This window comes from Amblyraja radiata, chromosome 2 (assembly GCF_010909765.2).
Source record: "Amblyraja radiata isolate CabotCenter1 chromosome 2, sAmbRad1.1.pri, whole genome shotgun sequence".
Taxonomy (NCBI): Eukaryota; Metazoa; Chordata; class Chondrichthyes; order Rajiformes; family Rajidae; genus Amblyraja; species Amblyraja radiata.
This window is the reverse complement of record NC_045957.1, coordinates 29,757,291-29,777,280: the sequence shown is the minus strand read 5'-3', so window position 1 is coordinate 29,777,280 and position 19,990 is coordinate 29,757,291. Positions and strand designations below refer to the sequence as shown.

At 44.0% G+C, this 19,990-nt stretch overlaps 1 protein-coding gene across 2 annotated transcripts in view; it reads left to right on the top strand.

The window, feature by feature from the left end:
* paxip1 (PAX interacting protein 1) overlaps positions 1 to 4,210 on the top strand; it is a 121,220-nt gene extending 117,010 nt beyond the window's left edge. For both annotated transcript variants that reach the window (XM_033044237.1, XM_033044229.1), the window contains 4 exons: positions 30 to 164; positions 1,052 to 1,127; positions 1,222 to 1,282; positions 3,688 to 4,210. In XM_033044237.1, the coding sequence (XP_032900128.1) occupies positions 30 to 164; positions 1,052 to 1,127; positions 1,222 to 1,282; positions 3,688 to 3,703 (288 nt within the window). In that variant the 3' untranslated portion in view covers positions 3,704 to 4,210. The remainder of the gene's footprint in view (positions 1 to 29; positions 165 to 1,051; positions 1,128 to 1,221; positions 1,283 to 3,687) is intronic.
* Positions 4,211 to 19,990: the final 15,780 nt, after the last annotated feature.

Here is a 19,990-nt window from a genome sequence, read left to right as displayed (position 1 = left end):
CTTGAGTTCAGTTTTATCCACCCTCATAGGGAAAGTATTTCTACATCACTCCTGGAATTTGCCCCAGTCTTACAACAATGAAAGCCATCATAGAGTGTGCAGGTGGGAAACTGTTAACAAAGCAACCTTCATATCGCAAGATCATGGAGCATAAACAGAATAAGGTTAGTCACCAGTCATTTCGTGTTTGAAACCTTTTTCTATTGTAATACGTGTCAAGTTAAGAATCTTGCTTACAAAAATAATCACTGACTATTTCCACTGGTTACCTTGACTGCTGATCTTTTGTCAGTGTCACAAAAGCAGTACTGATTGAAAGTGAATACTTTCACATTGTTGGTAAAACATTTTCCTCTCCCCTCGCTGTTAAAGGTGAATGGGTGATATTGTGAGCGATTATTCTGTTCCTTTTTGTCCAGAGTTAAAACCTACCTCCTATGTGAAATGAGGTTCATCATTTAGACCTTACTGCCAGTCAGTGAAAGTCTGTGGAGCAAAACAGATGCAAATTGGCCTTGAACGGGCACTCACCTGGAGAGGGGTCAATGATTTCCTGAATCGGAGAGGGAAAGGGAAGCCTTTTAATACTTTTACCTTAATGTATTTACACACAGGAATACTCACTCAAGACTGGGCGCTTGAAATGCAGAAATGTCTCGTATACGAATGCCATCTATTTAAACAAAGAAAAGGAAAAGGCGTAGGAAGGAACTGCAGATGCTAGTTTACTCCGATGATAGACACAAAATGCTGGAGTAACTCAGCGGGACATGCAGCATCTCTGGAGAGAAGGAATGTGTGACATTTCGAGCAAATACCCAGTCTGAAGAAGGGTCGCAATCCAAAACGTCATCCATTCCTTCTCTCCAGAGATGCTGCATATCCCGCTGAGTTACTCCAACATTTTGTGTCTAGAAAAACGAAAGGTGTGTTAAGCGAAATATTGGTTGATGGAATTGAGATGCAGTAACATTAGCAGGGGTCTTAAGTTATTATAAATCAGCTCATTCTTTTACATGCTTACATGATTTTCCCACTTTTATTCCATTAGAGCTTGTCTGAGATAATCTTGATCTCATGCGAAAACGATCTTCACTTGTGTCGAGAATATTTTGTGCGAAACCTAGGTAACCGTACTTCTGAGTTACCTGCGTATAATAAGTATAATTTTAGTTTTTAACCATATTTTTAAACTGCTTTTTTTCCTCTTGACGTTTCCAGATGTTCACAATGCAGAGTTCATTTTGACGGGTGTCCTCACGCAAACATTGGACTACGAGTCATATCCTTTGTATGCAGAAATTTCAAGTCCTCAGTGTGCTTTATATGTTTTACACAAATTCACACAGACTTTTAAAGGCCTCGCTGACACCTTCATAGAATGAGTGAGAAGTTACAATATTGAGAAAAACCTTGTGTTGAAAAAGAGTTCTCCAACCGAACTCCACCTTCCATCGCTGGTTCTGCCTACACAGCTGTTCAAGTAAACATTCTTTAGTTTAGTTTATTATTGCTATCTGTACTGGGGTACTGATAAGCTTTTTTTGGTGTGTGCTATCCAGTCAGCTAAAAGATTCTCCATGATTACAATCAAGCTGTCCAGTCTACAGATACAGGATAAGGGATCTAACGTTTAGTGCTAGATAAGAATCTAGTAAAGTCTGATTAAAGATAGTTCGAAGGTCTCCAATGGGGTAAATGGGAGGACGGGACCACTCAAGTTGGTGAGAGGATGATTCAGTTGCCCGATAACAGTTGGGAAGAAACTGTCCCTGAATCTGGAATACTTTTTTAAACTATGTTAAAATACAGATACTTTTTTAAAACCGTGTCAATGGTTTCCATCTCAGGCAGTGATTTCCTGGCCCCACTAATCCTTTAATCCTTTCACCAGTCCCTTTAAATCTATGGCCTATGGCTTTTGACTTGGTTACGAGAAATAAGTTCTTCAGTGTAGGTGCCTCATACATTTCTATGCCTCAAGTGTCTTTCCTCACCATCCATTTTGCCAAAGAAAATAACCCCAGTCTATTGAGTTTGTTTTCATAATCCAGGCTTGGTAACATTACACTATATCCTGGTAAATCACTTTTGCATCCTCAGCAATCACATCTTTTTCAGCAGATTATTTTACTAACGCAGTTTCACTACTGTTGCTTTTCACCATTGGCTGTACCGACCTTTCAAATATCAATCATTACCAGTTGCCGATCAAGGTCAGTCTAATCCATCTTTAGAATCAATTAGAATGTTACTAGGCTCAGTGGGGATCATGACAGAAGCCTCCTCGTGGCGATCCCCGGAAACGACGACACGGTACACGCTGTGACGCATCGGGTGACCAATTCTGTCAACATGTTGGACGACAACAGAAGCCAACAGCGAGCTATACGTCGTCTGACACGAGCGAATGAACTAGACTCAGTTCAATGCACTGTTCATTGTCCAGATAATGCTTACCTTGGATATCCAGTACTGACCACTGTCCATTAGGCATAATGTTGAATGGTTTTGCGATCTAATGGATGACTAGTTCTGTGTTTGATGGATACATTGGTATCTATCTGTTTTCTATAATTAGCATCCTCCATTATTGTAATATTGTTAATAAATTAGTAAGTCACCGTGGGAAGCACTTTGGAACCAGTGACTATAATACTTTTTGTTTCTTAATATCTATGTAAAAAAATGGGACTGGTCCACAAGATAAAATTGTAAACTGGAGCAAGGCAAAATTTCAAGGCATTAGACAGGAACATGCATATGGTAAGAATCGAGTGTTTTATTGTCGTATGTCCCAAAGTGGAACAATGACATTTATAAAAACATGTATAAATAAATCCCTTGATTATAAGGGATATAGGAGTTCACTTAAGAGGGAAATTAGGAGGGCAAAAAGGGGGGGCATGAGGTGGCAGATAAGGTAAAGGAGAATCCTAAACGAATCTGCAAATATATTAAGAGCAAAAGAGTAACTGAGGAGAGAAGCGGACGGATGAACTTGGCCAACCCAACATTGGCACAAATAATTGCCAGTCTAGCATTTCAACAAAGTCGAATGATGGAATGGATTTCTGCAACAATCTTGACAACCTAAACATCATGGTACTTAGATTGGCAGAAATGTTATGGACGGTCTGCGAGAAACAATGTAAGCAAATGATAAGTCTTATTACCCAGGTACTCTATGAATAATGGCTGCCGTCACCTAGCACACTTGATTAATGCAAGGTCTTATCACCTGCTGTTACTTGGGTCATGTTGCCTTATTTAATTTGTTAAGACGGTCTATTTAGCTGATAAGTTATTGATGTTTTCAGTTAACCAATGTATGTTATCAGAATTTGCAGTTGCCCAGTGTACTTAGTGCTTCCATCACCAAATGTACTTTATCAATAAAAAAGCTTGTTACCTTTTGTACTGAATTCTTACCAGGCCTTGTTAACTCAGATTAAGAGACTGCTAGTACATATAACAATAATTAAAGATCATAACTCCATCCCATGGTTGCAAATATTACTGATGTAAATTTACAAGCTTTTCCCTTGGCTGCTACTTCATATTTTGCTGTTAGCTTTCTGCAATATAGAGATATGCAAGGGAAATGAGTTTTGTTGTGCAAATGCAGTACAACAGGATCAGATTAGGGAATCCCTTGTGCTGTGCTATTTTTCTTAACCATCTCACATATAAATTCACCTGAAGTAATGGTACGTGTGAAACGCCACATCAAACTACCAATTTGGTGTTGAAAGGAACTACTGAGGAGTTGGGACGTATGGTTGTCCTTTCCTGCAAACAGTGACACCGCTGTTCACCCTGGAAAGTCTTCAATGCAATCGACAGATTCAGGCGGGACAGGAATAAGAAAATTGCATCTTTGTACGATGTGTTATTTCAAGAACATATTTTGTTATGTTTTATTCACTGTGCTGGCTTGTTTTTCTCACTGTAGATTATTTTAGCCAGTTCAAATAGCAAACAATTATTTTTAATAAGCTGTTTTTAACTATGATACCGACTGTGGGATGAGCCCGTTTATGAAAATTTAGCTCTAACTTGTTTATTATGAAGATATATAAAATGGGCTGTTGGGTAATAAATTATGGATGTTTTAAAATTCTGGATTTTATGCAGATTTTGTTGTTTTGTATTTCTAACTTGTGAAATTTATTACACAAAATTGCACGAGTTGAATAAAAATGGCTTTCAAAATAATTTGAGCCACAAGATTCTTGATTTGTCAGGAAGAGGAGGCTTGTGTTGAAAACGGGCATAGTTTCTGTTTGCCCTCCACTGTTGTCAGAGTGTGCAATCTGTTAAGAGTTTTATGACATTAGCAATGGATACTTCAGCAGCATTTAAGTTAGAAATGTCAAAGGTTCTGCTCTGAGATTGGCCAAGTTGAGCCAATAGTCTTGTGCCTGAATTGTATTTACCCCCAGAGCTACCTACATTAGAGATACGGCATGGAAATAGGCCCTTCGGCCTACCGAGTCTGCGCCAATTCACCTCTACTCCATGGTGGACATTGGACTTTGTCAACGGAACTGGTGCGCTACAATGTTGAGAACTATATTCCGCAATTTGTATCTTCCCCACTCTATCGATTGTATTTGAGTTTGACTTGATTGGATTTATGTATAACTAGACTAAGTGGGACCCATTGGGTCTCATGTTCACACGGGAGGGCTGGTCCCCCAATGCAATATTCCACCTCTCCGCCAATTCCAATATTGGTGGCCAGTGGGGGGGGGGGGGGGGGGGGCTTTCTGGAGCGCTGGTATGGGTGTTGTGGGCTGAAGGGAGTGGTTTCCAGAGGGCTAGTATGGACTGTGGGCCAAATGGATTCTTGGGGTGGCAGCTCATTCACTCAAGCCTGATGTGCTGGCAGCTCACTCACGGCTGGTGGGCTGGCAGTTGATTCACGGCTATTCCTTGAAATTTCATTTCTATCAGGGTGCAAGGCCACCAAATTCAAATGCAGTTTCCTACTATTTCCTACTATAGAGATTCTCAACACTAATAACACTGTTCTTTTTCATTGATGGGAAGAATCCTCTGCACCTGATGAGTGGAGGGGGACTGAGTAAGATGGCCAAAAATCACAGCCGTAAGTGGTAGCGTTTTATCTAAAATCAATATACAGTGCAAACAGGAAGTTGTCAAGTTTAGACTTTTAATCATTTGCAGTTTTGAACCAATCACCACCAACAACCATTTGCAGTGCTTTATTTCGAACCAACTACCACCAACAACCATTTACAGTCCTATATTTCAAACCCACTACCACCAACAACCATTTGCAGTACTTTATTTCAAACCAACCACCATTTGCATTGCTTTCTTTCAAACCAACCACCACCAACCACCATTTGCTTTGCGTTATTTCAAACCAACCACATTTTCATTTTCAAACCACATTAAGGGCACTCAAGGTCAGTAAAACCACACTCATAGTTTTGTGGACATGTGTTCAGTGTTATTCACAGCTATGACTGAGAGACGTGACCCTCTCGCTCCCCCATCTTGCAGAGAATGACTGAGGCACTCAACACTTCCGGGTTTTATAGTCCCTCTGGAAGGGTCGTGGCCTTCAGGAGAGAGAATCTCAACATTTTTTAAACACTAATAACTCTTTTATTTTTCATTGATGGGAAAAATCCTCTTGTCCTGCACAGCGGAGGGGGACTCTGAGTAAGATGGCCACAACTCACAGCCGTAAGTGACAGCGTTTTTTTCTAAAATCAATATACAGAACAACAGGACTTTTAGTAATATAGATATAACTGATCTGATTGGATAGCATGCAAAACAAAGCTTTTCACTGTAATTTGGTAGACGTGACAATTTATTGAAGCCAATTAACCTACAAACCTGTACGTCTTTGGAGTGTGGGAGGAAACAGGAACACCCTGAGCAAAACCACACAGTCACAGGGAGAATGTACAAACTGCATAGAAACAGACCCATAGTCAGGATTGAACCCAGGACTCTGGTGCTATAAGGCAGCAAATCTACTGGTGCGCCACTGTGCTGCCCTTTCTCTTGAAAATTCCGAGTAGTGGTTCTCATTGCTGCGTCTCCCATCAAAATCCTGAGGGGTTAGCATTGATCTAAGTTTCAACTGGACCAGCTGCATGATTATTGTGATCAAAGTGCTGATCACGGGTGAACATCAGGAACGTTGAGGAAGATGACTGACTTTGGTGCCTTCCCTCACAGTGGGAAACGTTTTGATTCTGCTGTGTGGGGATGTTTTATGATGAGCTCTATCGTGTGTTGTGTTCTTTATTTTTGTATTGTATGGCTGTATGGTGATCACATTTTACTGTGCCAACTGGCACATGTGACAAATAAATGTATCTTGAATCTTGAATCAGAAGTTGGATATCATGCTGCAATCTAATGTACAGAACTAAAATCCTGCAATCCAGGCAACATCATGATGATTCTTCTCTGCACACTCTCCAGTGAATCCGTTTAGTTTATTATTGTCACATGTACCGAGGTACAGTGAAAAGGTTTTGTTTGCATGCTATCCAATCAAAGAAAAGACTATACTTGAATGCAATCAAGCCGTCCATAGTGCACACATTTTTTAGTGCAAGATACAACATCGAGTTCCAATAAAGCCTGATTAAAGATAGTATAAAGGTCTCCAATGAGGTAGATGGGAGGTCAGGACCACATTTTTGAAGACTGTTCAATTGCCTGATAACAGCTGGGAAGAGACTATTCCTGAATCTGGAAGTATGTGTTTTCAAACCTCTATACCTCTTGCCTGATGAGAGAAGGCAGAAGATGGAGTGATCGGGGTGAGGCTGGCCCTTGATTTTACTGGCAGTGTGAAGTGTGGATAGAGTCAATGGAAGGGAGGCATGTTTGTGTGATGGTCTGGGCTAAGTCCACAACTCTGCAATTTCAGGCGTTCTTGCATGAAGCTGTTCCAGGCTGTGAAACATAAGATGGTTTCTACGGCGCATCCGAGGAAGTTGGTGAGGGGTGTTGGGGACATGCTTTGCCATCTAAGGCTTGTTACTTTGATTTGTAAGGGTGTCAAAGGTTATGGGGAGAAGGCAGGAGAATGTAGAGAGCGATAGATAGAACAGCCATGATTGAATGGTGGAGTAGACTCAATAGGCTGAATGGCCTAATTCTGTTCCTATGATTTATGAACTTATAAGGAAGTAGAGGCATTGGTGTGCTTTCTTGGTCATGGCTTCGTTGTGGCTGGTTCAGGACAAATTGTTGGTAATATTTGATGTTTTCGACCATCTCTACTTCGGGGCCATCAATGTAAACGGGGGTGTGTGTACTGCTTCGCTTCCTGAAGTCTATCACATTCTCTTTTGCTTTGTTGATATCGAGAGAGAGGTTGTTGTCTTGGCACCAAGATACAAGGTTCTCAATCTCCTTTCTATACTCTGTCTCGTCATTATTCGATATCTGGTCCACTATGGTGGAGCCATCTGTGAACTTGTAGATTGAGTTAGATTGGTATTTGTCTGCACAGTCATGATGGAAATAAAGATTATAGAAGGGGGTGAGAATGCATCCTTGCAGGGCACCAGTGTTGAGAATTATCTTAGAGGGTGATCTATCACCAATCCTCACTGATTGTGGTCTCTTGGTCAGGAAGTCGAGGATCCAGTTGCAGAGGGGAGGGGAGTGCTGACTCCAAGTTCCACAAGTTTGGAGATGAGCTTGGTTGGATTAATGATATTGAAGGCAGAGCTACAATTGACTAATAGGAGTCTGATATCGACTAACACTCATCCCAGGTGTTCCAGGGATGAGTGTAGGGCAAAGCCGATGGACATGGACCTCTTTTGGCAGTAGGCAAACTGCAGTGGAATGGTACTGCGTAACTGTACTACAATGTGGCAACCAGAACTACACACACTTAGATGTGGCCGAACCAGTGTTTGTATATGGTGCGCTGACCTGAAATTGGTTGTGATGTCTCCCAATTCCATTTCCACAGCCGAGGCCAGCATCATACCCAAATAGTGTCCTGGTTCAGTGATCAATATTTTCCTGTGGTTAGAACACAGTGCTGGAGTAACCTAGCAGGTCATGTCGCATCACAGGAGATAGGTGACCTTTCGGGTCGGAACCCTCCTTCAGACGGGACCCTTCCTGTACATCTGGCCAGGCCACGATGAATGATAAGAATTTGTAAATCCCAGAGTGTGACAGGTTGACATTGTTATTCATAATTTACTATCCCCACATGTCACTTTGGAGTGCATTGCTATGGAATATGAAAGGCTCCAAGTGTTTGGTTCCTTTCATGATAGACAATTCTTAGAACAAAGCTTCCTCTCAGCTTCACAAAGCTACATAGTGGCACTGTTAGTAGGCATGGCTTCAAGGACCTGAGTTTGATCCTCTCCTGTAGCTCTGTCTGGAGATTGCATGTTCACCTTAAGACTCTGGGTTTCCATCAGGCATTCGGATATCCTACCATATCCCAAAGATGTGCAGAATTTGTAGGTTAATTGGCCTCTGAATAGCCCATAGTTTTCAGGGAATGTGTGCAAAAGTGAGATAAAAATACAATGAGTGATCAATGATAGGCGTGGGCCGAAGGGGCCGTTTCCATGGTGTATCTTCCAATCACTCAATCCATGAGGTTAATTATCCTGAGTGTAGGTGAGTGTAGCTTGGAAACAAGCCGTTCAACCCAACATCCCCCCCACCCCACACCTTAAACCTACGTCCTCTGGTTCTCGATTCTCCTACTCTGGGCAAGAGACTGTGTTTACCCAATCTATTCCTCTCGTGATTTTGTGCTCTATAATATCACCCCTCATCCTGCTGCGCTCCAAGGAATAGAGCCCTAGCCCGCTCAACCTCTCCTTATAGCTCAGGCCCTCGAGTCCTGGCAATATCCTCGTAAATCTTCACTGCACCCTTTCCAGCCTATAGGTGAGATAAAATGGGATTCATGGAAATGAATGCTTGAAGGTCAGTGTGTGCTTAGTCGGATAAGGGTCTGTGTCTGCATGACTAAATATAAAGTAGAACTATTTAATTTAGATAATTGGACCAGAGAGAATCCATGCTGAGAGCTATTATCAATGTTTTAATTTTTTTAGAAAGATCGCAAATGGTACAGCATTCACTGTGGAAGAGTTCCTGTGGTGAACGTCATGAAGCTAATGTTAGTTCTGTCTGGTTCAGGCCTTTTCAGACCAAGCAGCAGGCCAGTCTGCAGCATCAACTTCTCTGTAAGTGAACTAGAGTGATGCTGTCTGTGGTTGTTTCCTGAATACGCGTCACTTTTGTGCCTCAGTACATCTTATACCAAGCATAACCTTTCCATTTATATCCTCCCAATTGTAATTTTCTTCCCCTAGGATATGTCCTAGTTTAAGTTTGACAGAAGAAAATATGAGTCACCAATCACCGACTTAGCAACTAGTTAAGATCAGTGATATTGAACGGGGTATTGCAACTATAAGGCTAAATTAGTCGCATTTGCAAAGTGTCCTTCATGACCTCGGGACATCCCAGAAAACCTTGAACATAATAAATAACTTTCAAGTTCATTCTCTTCTGTAGTGCTGTCTCACTATTGTACCCTGAAACTGCTGCACTCCTTTGATTCTGTCATCTTGTTACTCCCCGAATTTATTCCTGAAATAGCTCGGAAGGAGCTCAATTCAAGTCGAATTCAATTCGGAGAGAAGCTGCAGCCAGAAGCAGAGAGAGCGAGTATTGGCTGGAAGTAGGTGAGTCAGAGGGAAAGAAGATTTAAAAAGGGCGGCAAAGTCCCAGGTTCAAGTAATTTACAAATTAGCCCTAAAGTAGTTGATTAGGTAACAGATAAAGAAGTGCAGCTGTAGCAAAGAGGCCTTATTGAGGTGAAGTGCCCTGGTGAGTAAAGTGTGAGTCTTTGGCTCAGTAAAGTCAGTCTTTTGCGAGGAGGTTACACCTGATTCGAATTTGTGATTTTTTTTGTCCACTGAAGAAAAGGCAGGCAAGTTGGTACAGTGTGTTTCCTGCAGGATTTGGGAAGTCAAGGACACCGCTGGTGCTTCTGGAAACTACACCCGCAGAAATTGTGTCCAAGTGCAGCTCCTGAATAGACGTGTTGGGGAAATGGATCAGCAGTTGGATGACCTCAGGGCCATTGGGAAAACAAGAGTTTCCTGGACAAGACCTACAGTGAAATTGTCACACCTAGGAAACAGGAAGAGCAAAGGGGGATGACTGAGAAAGAGAAGTGAACATGGAGTGCAGGAGACCCCAGTGGCTGTACCTACTGGAAACAGGTACACCCTCTTGGGATCGGACGACACAACAAGATTGAGTGGTGGCCAGGGCTGTGATTCCAATCCTGGTGCCGAGGCTCAACTGGCAGTCACTGGAAGTGTCATGAGAGCAGTCAGGGTTACTGTCGAAGAAGTACTGAAGATACTGTTGTGTTTGAAGGTAGACAAATCTCCAGGGCCCGATCTGATATATCCAAGGACATTGTGGGAAACTAGAGAGGAAATTGCGGGAGTCCTGGTTGAAATTTACGAGTCGTCCTTAAATGCAGGAGAGGTGCTAATTTGCTAATCTTGTCCTGTATGTTCTCATCCAAATCATTGATGTAGATGACAAATAGTAACGGGCCCAGCACCGAACCCTGAGGCACATCACTAGCCAAAGGCATCCAATCTGAGTTAAACAAATCTCCTCTGCCTGCAAGTGATCCATACCCCTCCATTCTCTGTACATCCAAGTGCCTATCTAAAAACCTCATAAAAGGACACAAAGTTCTGTAGTGTTTAATACACTGCGTGGTGGCACAGCTGTAGAGTTGCTGCCTTACAGCGCTTGCAGCGCCGGAGACCTGGGTTCGATCCCGACTACGGGTGCTGTCTGCACGGAGTTTGTACGTTATCCCGTGACCGCGTGGGTTTTCTCTGAGATCTGTCATTTCCTCCCACACTCCAAACACCTACTGGTTTGTAGGTTAATTGGCTTGGTATAAGTGTAAATTGTGGATAGTGTAAGTGCGGGGATCGCTGGTCGGTACAGACTCGGTGGGCCGAAGGGCCTGATTCTGCCCTGTATCTCCAAACTAAACTCAACAGGTCAAGCAGCATCTCATGGAGAACATGAATAGGTGACGTTTCATGTCGAGACCCATCAAATTAATCAAAAGATTAAAGACTCTTGAATGCCACTATTGTATCTGCCTCCAAATCACCCCTGCTAGCACGTTCCAGGCACCCACCATTCTACCTAATATATGCCTCTCATAATTTTATATGCTTCTATCGGGTCTCCCCTCAACCTCTAATACCCTCTAATCCAGGGAGCATTCTGGTAAACCTCTTCCCTACCACCACATCCTTCCTGGGGTGTGGTGACCAGAACTGAACACGATAATGTAAATACTGTCAAAGCAAAGTTCTATGAAGCTAAACATGATTTCCTGACTTTTATACTCGATATCCGAACTGAAGATTAGCGTACCACTTGTCTTCTTTACCACTCTATGTAGTCATGTTACCACTTTCAGTGAGCTGCGGACTTGGAGCTTACCTCTGTACATCAATGCTGTCAAGTATTTTGCCATTAACCGTATACTTTCCCCTTGGATTTAATCTCTCGAGGTAGAACACCTCACACCTGTTCAGATTAAACTGCATTTGCCATTTCTCCGCCCATTTCTGTAGCTGATTTCTATCCTGCTGTGTACTTTGACAGCCTTGCCTAATGAAGATCAGCGTCCCTGTATCAACGCTTTTATCACTGCCTTGAACAGGTCGGTCAGCATCTCTGGGTATTATGGATAGGTGACGTTTCGGGTCAGGACGCTTCTTCAGACCCGACTCAGATTGTCACCTGTCCATGCTCTCCAGGGATGCTGCCTGACCCGCTGAGTTATGCCAGCACTTTGTGTCTTTGCTTGGTAAACCAGCATCTGCAGTACCTTGCTATTCGGCTCACCAGCCTGTAGTTCCTTGGCTTGTCCTTGCAGCCATTTTTTCAATAAAGGCACAACATCAGCCACCGTCCAGTCTTCCAGTACCCCATCCATGGCTAACAAAAGTTTTGTAAAGTCAGAACTCACATGGAATCCCACTTGGTAGTTGACGTAGAGGTTTCCATCAGCTGCCCCAGTGCGAGCCTGAGCACTTTGCATGGAAGCTGATAGTTTGGTGTGACTGCAGTATGTCTAGAAATAACTGCACTAGAGAATCTGTTAATACTGGTTCGCACGCATCCATAGATCATAGTTAGCTGATTTGCAGCTGGTTTAAAAAGCTGCATCTTGCTCTGTAAAATAAGTAGTTTATACAAAAGTGTGACCTTGCAAGGGCCTGACAAGGGCTATCATCATCAGTCAGACAACACAGGGGCTCTCAGGTGCAAATCCTCGTGTCCCATCTGACGCATGAAGGGACATGAATGTGAAAGTTGCATTGAGCTGATTTTGGCGATCTTTAGAACTATCACAGAGTCACGCAGAATTAATCAATCTCCGGGCCCCTCAGTCATCTGACAGGGAAATATATTAAGGTGGAATTAAATACAGTTTCTTGCAATCAGTCCACCTGGGAAGTGGGGAGAGGAGAATTATATCTTGTGTTCTCCATCAAAATTCAGCCAGACGGACACCTGCATTACTGGCACCAGGACCATCTTAGTTTAGTTTAGAGAAACGGCATGGAAACAGGACCTTCTGCCCACCCTGACCATGCCGACCATCGATCACCCATTCACACTAGTTATATCTTATCCCCTTTCACATCCACTCCCTACACACTTGGGGCAATTTTACAGAGGCCAATTAACCTATAATTCCGCACGTCTTTGGGATATGAGAGGAAACCAGAGCACCCGGTGGAAGCCCACGTGTTTGCAGGGCGAAGGTGCAAACTCAACACACAGAGAGCACCCCCGAGGTCAGGATCGAACCCGACTCTCTGGTGCTGTGAGGCAGCGGCTCTAACAGTTGCGTCCTTGTTTCACCCTTTTCCCTGCTGTAGGTACTCTATAGGTTGAGCAGCAACTGTGGAGGAGGAGGGGGTGGTAGTTGGGGGGGAATGGCCAGAGTAGGGGGAGGAATTGTCAATGTTTCGGTCTGGAGAGGGTAGATATCACTGCAAATTTAATCTGCAACTTTCTGACCTTAGCAAGATCCAATGTCGTCATACATCCTTGAGAGCACAACTTAACGAGATCGAATGCCAGCATTTCCAACTGTTCCGGTGTTCAGTTGGAGTATTTAGTCTCATTAATTCACTTTTGCCTGATTTACGTCATCATTCAGCTCTGACTGAGAGAAGTTGTTTCTGATCCTGTCACCTAAATAGGTAACTGCGTTCTATTCACTAATGTGTCCTAAATTAGCATCAGAGTATCACAGGACAATATCAGCCATCCAGACTCTGTATCCTAACTCCATTCGCCGTCTCGGTTTTATAACATTTAACAAGGCTCTCTGTTTTCAATCCTTCATGGAACCTGAGATAAATAACTTTAGTCTTTAGAGATACAGCAGGGAAACAGGCCCTTCGGCCCACGAGCCTGCACCAACCAGCGATCACCCCGTGCATTGCACACTAGGAACAACTTACAGAAGCTAATTAACCTACAAAACTGCGCGTTTTTGGAGTGTGGGAGGAAACTGGAGCACTCGGAGAAAACCCACACAGGCACGGGGAGAGCGTGCAAACTCCATACAGACAGCACCCGAGGTCAGGATTGAACCTGGGTCTCTGGAGCTGTAAGGCAGCAACTCCATCGCTGTGCCACTGTGCCGCTCTGTAACACGGTGAAGTAAGCCAGCTGAGAGTCCATAGTGAAGGGTCAGCAGCCGAGAATTGTGTTGCCATTAAAGAACTGGAGGAGATGTGAAGGTGTAACTTCCACCCAGTGAGTTGCAGTGATTGAGAATGCTTGGCCTGAGAGCATGTGTGATTCAGCCTCAATAGCAACTTTTCAAAAGTGGAGGGCAAAAAAAAAAAAGAGTCTTTTAGAGTCTGTCAGAGCTCTTCTTCTGGTGATCCTCTGCAAAGGATCCCCGGCCCTTCAGCCTATCGTGTCCACACCAACCATCGATCACCTGTACACTGGATCTGTTATCCCACTTTCTCATTCTACATATTAGGGGCAATTTTACAGAAGCCAATTAAGCTACAAACCTGAACGTCTTTGGAGTGTGGGAGGAAACCGGAGCACCCGGAGAAAACCCACGTGGTCACAGGACAGGGAGAATGTAAAAACTCCGTACAGACAATACCCGTAGTCAGGATTGAACTGGGGTCTCTGGTGCCATAAGGCAGCAACTCTACCACTGTGCACTGTGCCACCCTATGTCGAAGGAGCTGAAGAGGAATTTTTATAGCTCGAACACAGGGGTGCAGCTAGTTGAGCTGCCTCCTCACAGCTCCAGTGATCAGGGTTCAATCCTGACCTCGGGTGCTGTCTGTACTGAGTTCTCTCTCTATGACTGCATAGGCTTCCTCTGGTTTGCTCTAGTTTCCACTCCCATCCCAGAGACTTTTGGTTGGGAGGTTAATTGCCCACTGTAACTTGTCCATTATGTGAAGGTGAGTAGTAGATTGGGATTAATATGGGGTCAGTGTAGATGGGTGCTTGATGGTGAGCATAGATTTGGTGGGCAGAAGGGCCTGTTTATGTGCTGTAGGATTCTGTGACTGAGACAAATGGCATTTATGAGTCCTTTACACAGGCATATAGATATACAGGGAATGGAGGGATATGGATTATGTGCAGGCCGATTAGAGCTGTTCTTGGTATCATGTTCAACACTGACATTGTGGGCCGAAGGGCTTGTTCTTCATGTTCAAGTTTGCGTTTTTTGTCACTTAACCAACTAAGGTACAGTGAAATTTGAGTTCCCATACAGCCATACTAAGTGAAAATAACACAATACCCACATTTACCACAGTGGAATCAACGTTCCTCACTGTGATGGAAGCCAATAAAGTTCAGTCATCTTCCCCTTTGTTCACCCGTGTCGGGGCCTTCAACCCTCCGCACTTGCCGTTGCCGACTGTCTGATGTTCAAGCCCTCTCGTTCGGATAATCGGAACTCCGACATCGGGACGGATCTGAACACTCATGGCATGGAGCTCCCGAGTCAGCCGCTTCTTACCGGAGACCGCGGGCTTCATGGTGTTAAAGTCCACGGGCCCCTCCGTCAGAGCTCTTCTTCTGGTGATCCTCTGCAAAGGATCCCCGGCTCCACGATGGTAAGTCCGCGTCACGCTTGCGGCTTGAAGCTCCGGGCCGGTCTCCAGGTAAGGCCGCACCACTCTAGGTTGTTAGGCCACAGGGGGCACGGAGATGTGACACAGAGAAAAATCGCATCTCCATCGAGGTAAGTGAATGGAAAAAGTTTCCCCCGATTCCCCCCCCCCCCCCCACATAAGACATACTAAGAAACATTAAAAGAAGCATTCAAAACATACTTAAAATAATAAAAACAGAGAAGTAGACGAACAGACTGCTGGCGAGGCAGCCACAGAGATGGCGCCACCCGATGGTCTTGTGCTTTAATGTTCTATGTTCTATGTCTTGGCACAGAATGGATGTGCTGAGTTACTTCATTCCGAAGAAACAAGAAACTGCAAATGCTGGTTAATACACAAAAGGACACAATGTGCTGGAGTAACTCATCGGGTCAGGCGGCAGCGCTGGGGAACATGGAGAGACAACATTTTAGGTCCGAGGAAGGGTCTCAACCCCGAAACGACATCTATCCATGTTCTCTGGAGATGCTGCCTGACCCGTTGAGTTACTCCATCACTTTGTGACCGGCCCTGGTTTATGCAAGGGTGATACAGTATTCAGTATTCGTACCGATACTGTTCAAAGTATAACACAAGCCTGCTAGACCCAGTACAATCATCTTCTCTGCAACCTTTCCAGCTTAATGACATCTTACCTTTCGCTAGACTGTCAGGAATGGCTTACAATGCTCCAAATATGGTTCAATTCCACTTTATTGTCTGATGTACTGAAGTACAGTGAAATTCATTTTTGCATACAGTTCAGTAGAAAAATGAGGGGGGGGGTCATTGCTGGAGACAAAATATCAAGGCAATGATCCAATTATTTAAATGGTAATAGGATTATGCATGGATGTTTCAGAACAAACAAAATTACTTCCATTACATTCAAAAGGAAGATAATGAACATGGTCAGGATGATACTGAGAGAAAATGTCTGATATAAATTGTAGGTTTTTTGTAGGACTGCACTTTACATCATAAAGGTAAGTAATGGAATCAAGCTTGTTTCCTAGGTAACAAAAGAATCTGCCAGGAAAGATCTAAAGTTAGTGATGAGGGATGAGTTGAGCAACGTCCATTACAGAGATAAACTCCTTGCAATGAGTAAAATGGATTGCATTTACGAAGCACCAGTCACGACCTGGTGTTTCGCAGCCCAGCTACTTCCTGGAAAAATAGTCACTGCAGGAACGCTAGAAAAATGTGTCCATTGTTACGTTTAGTTTAGCGATAGTGTTGAAACAGGCCCTTCGGCCCACTGAGTCCGCACCAGTCACCCTGTACACCAGCACTATTCTACACACTAGGGACAATTTACTATTTCATCAAAGCCATTTAAACTACAAACCTATACGTCTTTGGAGTGTGGGAGGAAACCAGAGCACCCGGAGAAAACCCACGCTGACACGGAGAACATACAAACTCTGTCCAGACAGCACCCATAGTCATGATTGAACCCGGGTCTCTGGCGCTGGAAGGCAGCAACTCTACCTCTGCGCCATTGTACTATCCCTGTGCCTGCTTATGTTTATGCCACAGATATTGACCCCGGAATAGATCTTGCTAAGATTACAAAGAACAGTCCTGGAAAGGGCAGGAGGGCTGAATTTCAACCTTCTTCTCCTTCCCAATTTGTCTTCTTGATCGTTACTAATTAAAACATTATTCACCAGCGGGACCGAAGGAATTTAATAGCATTTTGCCATAATAAAATGCAAAATGCACATGAAAATGAGAGCCCTTATAAACTGTGGTGCTGAACTCCGTGGAAAATTGCCAGTAAGTTCAGAGGGATTATGCATTTCTTTCAATCACAGGCTCAAGCACACTCACAGATTTGCAGCAATTTATTTCTGATTAATCTTGGTGGTTCTTTGAATAAATCCTTCCCTCCCATCACTTAATCAATGAGTTGGCATAGTTGTAAAAACAAATCAAGTCAAGAATGTTTTATTGTCATATGTCCCAAAACAGAACAATGAAATTCATACATGCAGCAGCACAACAGATATGTAAACATAGTGAGTCTATGACTCAATGCTCGGTAAAACCCATAATATATTACTAAAAAGAAAATGTCAGCACAGTATGTATATAAATAACAGATATATAAATAGACAATGATAGTGCAAAAATAATGTCCCCAAGTCTATGTAGTTCAGAGCTTATTTGGAGATTGTAATGTTTAATACACTGCCTGGTGGCACAGCGGTAGAGTTGCTGTCTTACTGCGCTTTCAGCGCCAGAGACCCGTGTTCGATCCCAACTACAGGTGCTGTCCGTATGGAGTTTGTACAGTATGTTCTCCCCATGACCGCATGGGTTTTCTCCGAGATCTTTGGTTTCCTCCCACACTCCAAAGACGGGTTTGTAAGTTAATTGGCTTTGTATAAATGTAAATTGTCCCTGTATGTGTAGGATAGTGTTAATATGTGGGTATTTCTGGTCGGTGTGGACTCGGTGGGTCGAAGGGCCTGTTTTTGTGCTGTATCTCTAAACTAAACTAAACTAAACTAAACTAAATAGCCTGATAGCTGTAGGTATGAAGCCAGTCCTGAACCTGGATGTTACAGTTTTCAAGCTCCTATACCTTCTTCCGGCTGGCAGGAGTGAAATGAGAGCGTGGCCAGGGCAGTGTTGGTCTCTGATAATGCTGTCTGCCTTTTTGTGGCAACGAAGCAATGGAGTGGCTGCCTCGCCAGCAGCTAGTAGTCCTTTCACCCTTTTTGTTATTTTTAGGGGGTCGAAATGTATGTTTTAATGTTTCTCAGTATATGTCTCATGTGGGGGGTGGGGGGGAATAGGGGGAAACCGTTTTTCAGTCATTTACCTGGACAGAGATGCATCTTTTCTCTGTGTCGTAGCTTCGCCTCCCCCTCGCGGCCTACCAACTGGATCGGCGCGGCCTTTCCTACCATAGACGGCCCAGAGCTTCAGCAGCAGGCGCAGCGAATTACCATCGTGGAGCGAGGCGAACCTTTCCCGGGGATCGCCAGCATTTGAGCTCCGTCCAGCGGGGCCTGCTGACTTTAACACCGTGGAGCTGTGGTTTGCTGAGCTTCTAGCCGCGGGCGCTGACTTTAACATCGCGGAGGCCTAGGATCTTTTGCCGAGGATCACCAGTGTTGGTGCTCCGTCCAGCCGGGACCTGTGGACTTCCGTAGGCCGCGGTCTCCGGTAAGAAGCGGCCGATTCAGAAACTCCAAGCCGCAGAGTGTGTTCCTCCTTTCTGACGCCGGAGTTTTAATCATCCCGGCGAGAGGGCCTGTACATCGGGCCGTCCATAGTGGCGACTGCGGAGGGTTCTAGGCCCCGACCATGGGTGAACAAAGAGGTAGATTGACTGAATTTTATTGCCGTCCATCACAGTGAATCCGCTGTGGTGGATGTTTATGTTAAACTCTATTGTGTATGGTGTTCTTTTTATTCTTATGGCTGTATGGCAACTCAAATTTCACTGTACCAATTGGTGCATGTGACAATAAATTTGAACTTGAACTTGAGTCTTGTAGATCCCTTTTTTAAGTTTAGGTTTATTATTGTCATGTGTACCAAAGTACCATGAAAAGCTTTGTTTTGCATGGAATACAAACAGATCAGATATACCATGCATAAATCCCATTCAAGTCAAACTCAAATACAATAAATAGAGCAAATGGGGAGGATACAAGTCAAGTCAAGTCAAGTTTATTTGTCACATACACATACGAGATGTGCAGTGAAATGAAAGTGTGCAGTGCAGTGAAATGACAGAGTGCAGAGTTCCCAGCATCAGGAAAGGGTATACGCAAAGTCGCCAGAGAAGCACTCCGACCGCTGGCCTGGGGGCTACGACATCGGTCTGTGGAGCTTCTGGCGGCAGGTGTGGAGTGGAATTTACTTACCATCGCTGGAGGTCGCCGGAGAAGAGCTCAAACCGCCGGCCTGCGACCTACTGCATCTGGAGGCCGTAGTCTCCGGTAAGAAGGTGGCCGATTTGGGAGCTCCAGGTTTGCTAGATCTGTCCCGACGTCGGCGTTCCGACCAGAGGGCTTGAACATCGGGCCGTCCGTAGCGGCGACTATGGAGGGTCTGGGCCCCGACCACGGGTGAACAAGAGAGGAGAAGGAGGAGGACTGTGAACTGTATTGCCTTCAACCACAGTGAAGAATGTTGTGGTGGATGTCTGTGTTGAATTATGTTGTGTATTGTGTCCTTTTTTAATTGTAACGCTGCATGGTCAATTACATTTCCCTGCACCTTACGGTGCATGTGACAAATCCATTTGAACTTGAAGTCCGTGTCAACCAATGATCACCCACACACTAATTCTATCCTACACACTAGGAACAATTTACAGAAGCCAATTAACTTGCAAACCTACACATTTGGAGCATGGAAGGAAACTGGAGCACCAAGAGGAAGCCCATGCAGTCACTGGGAGAACGTACTAAATCCATGCAGACAGCAATTAGTGTATGTAGGATAGCGTTAGTGTGGGGATCGCTGGTCAGCCTAGACTCGGTAAGCTGAATGGTCTGTTTCCATGCAGTATCTCTAAACTAAACTAAAACATCTCGTACTCCCTAAGCAGTTCATACTAACCTTGAGACTCCTCTACCAGTCAATATGATCACAGTTAATTTTGATCTCAGCCTCAACTCTATTTTCCTGCCTGTTCTCCACAGTCCTTTAATCGCCTGTAGACCAATAAACTAACTACCTCAGCTCTGAATAAA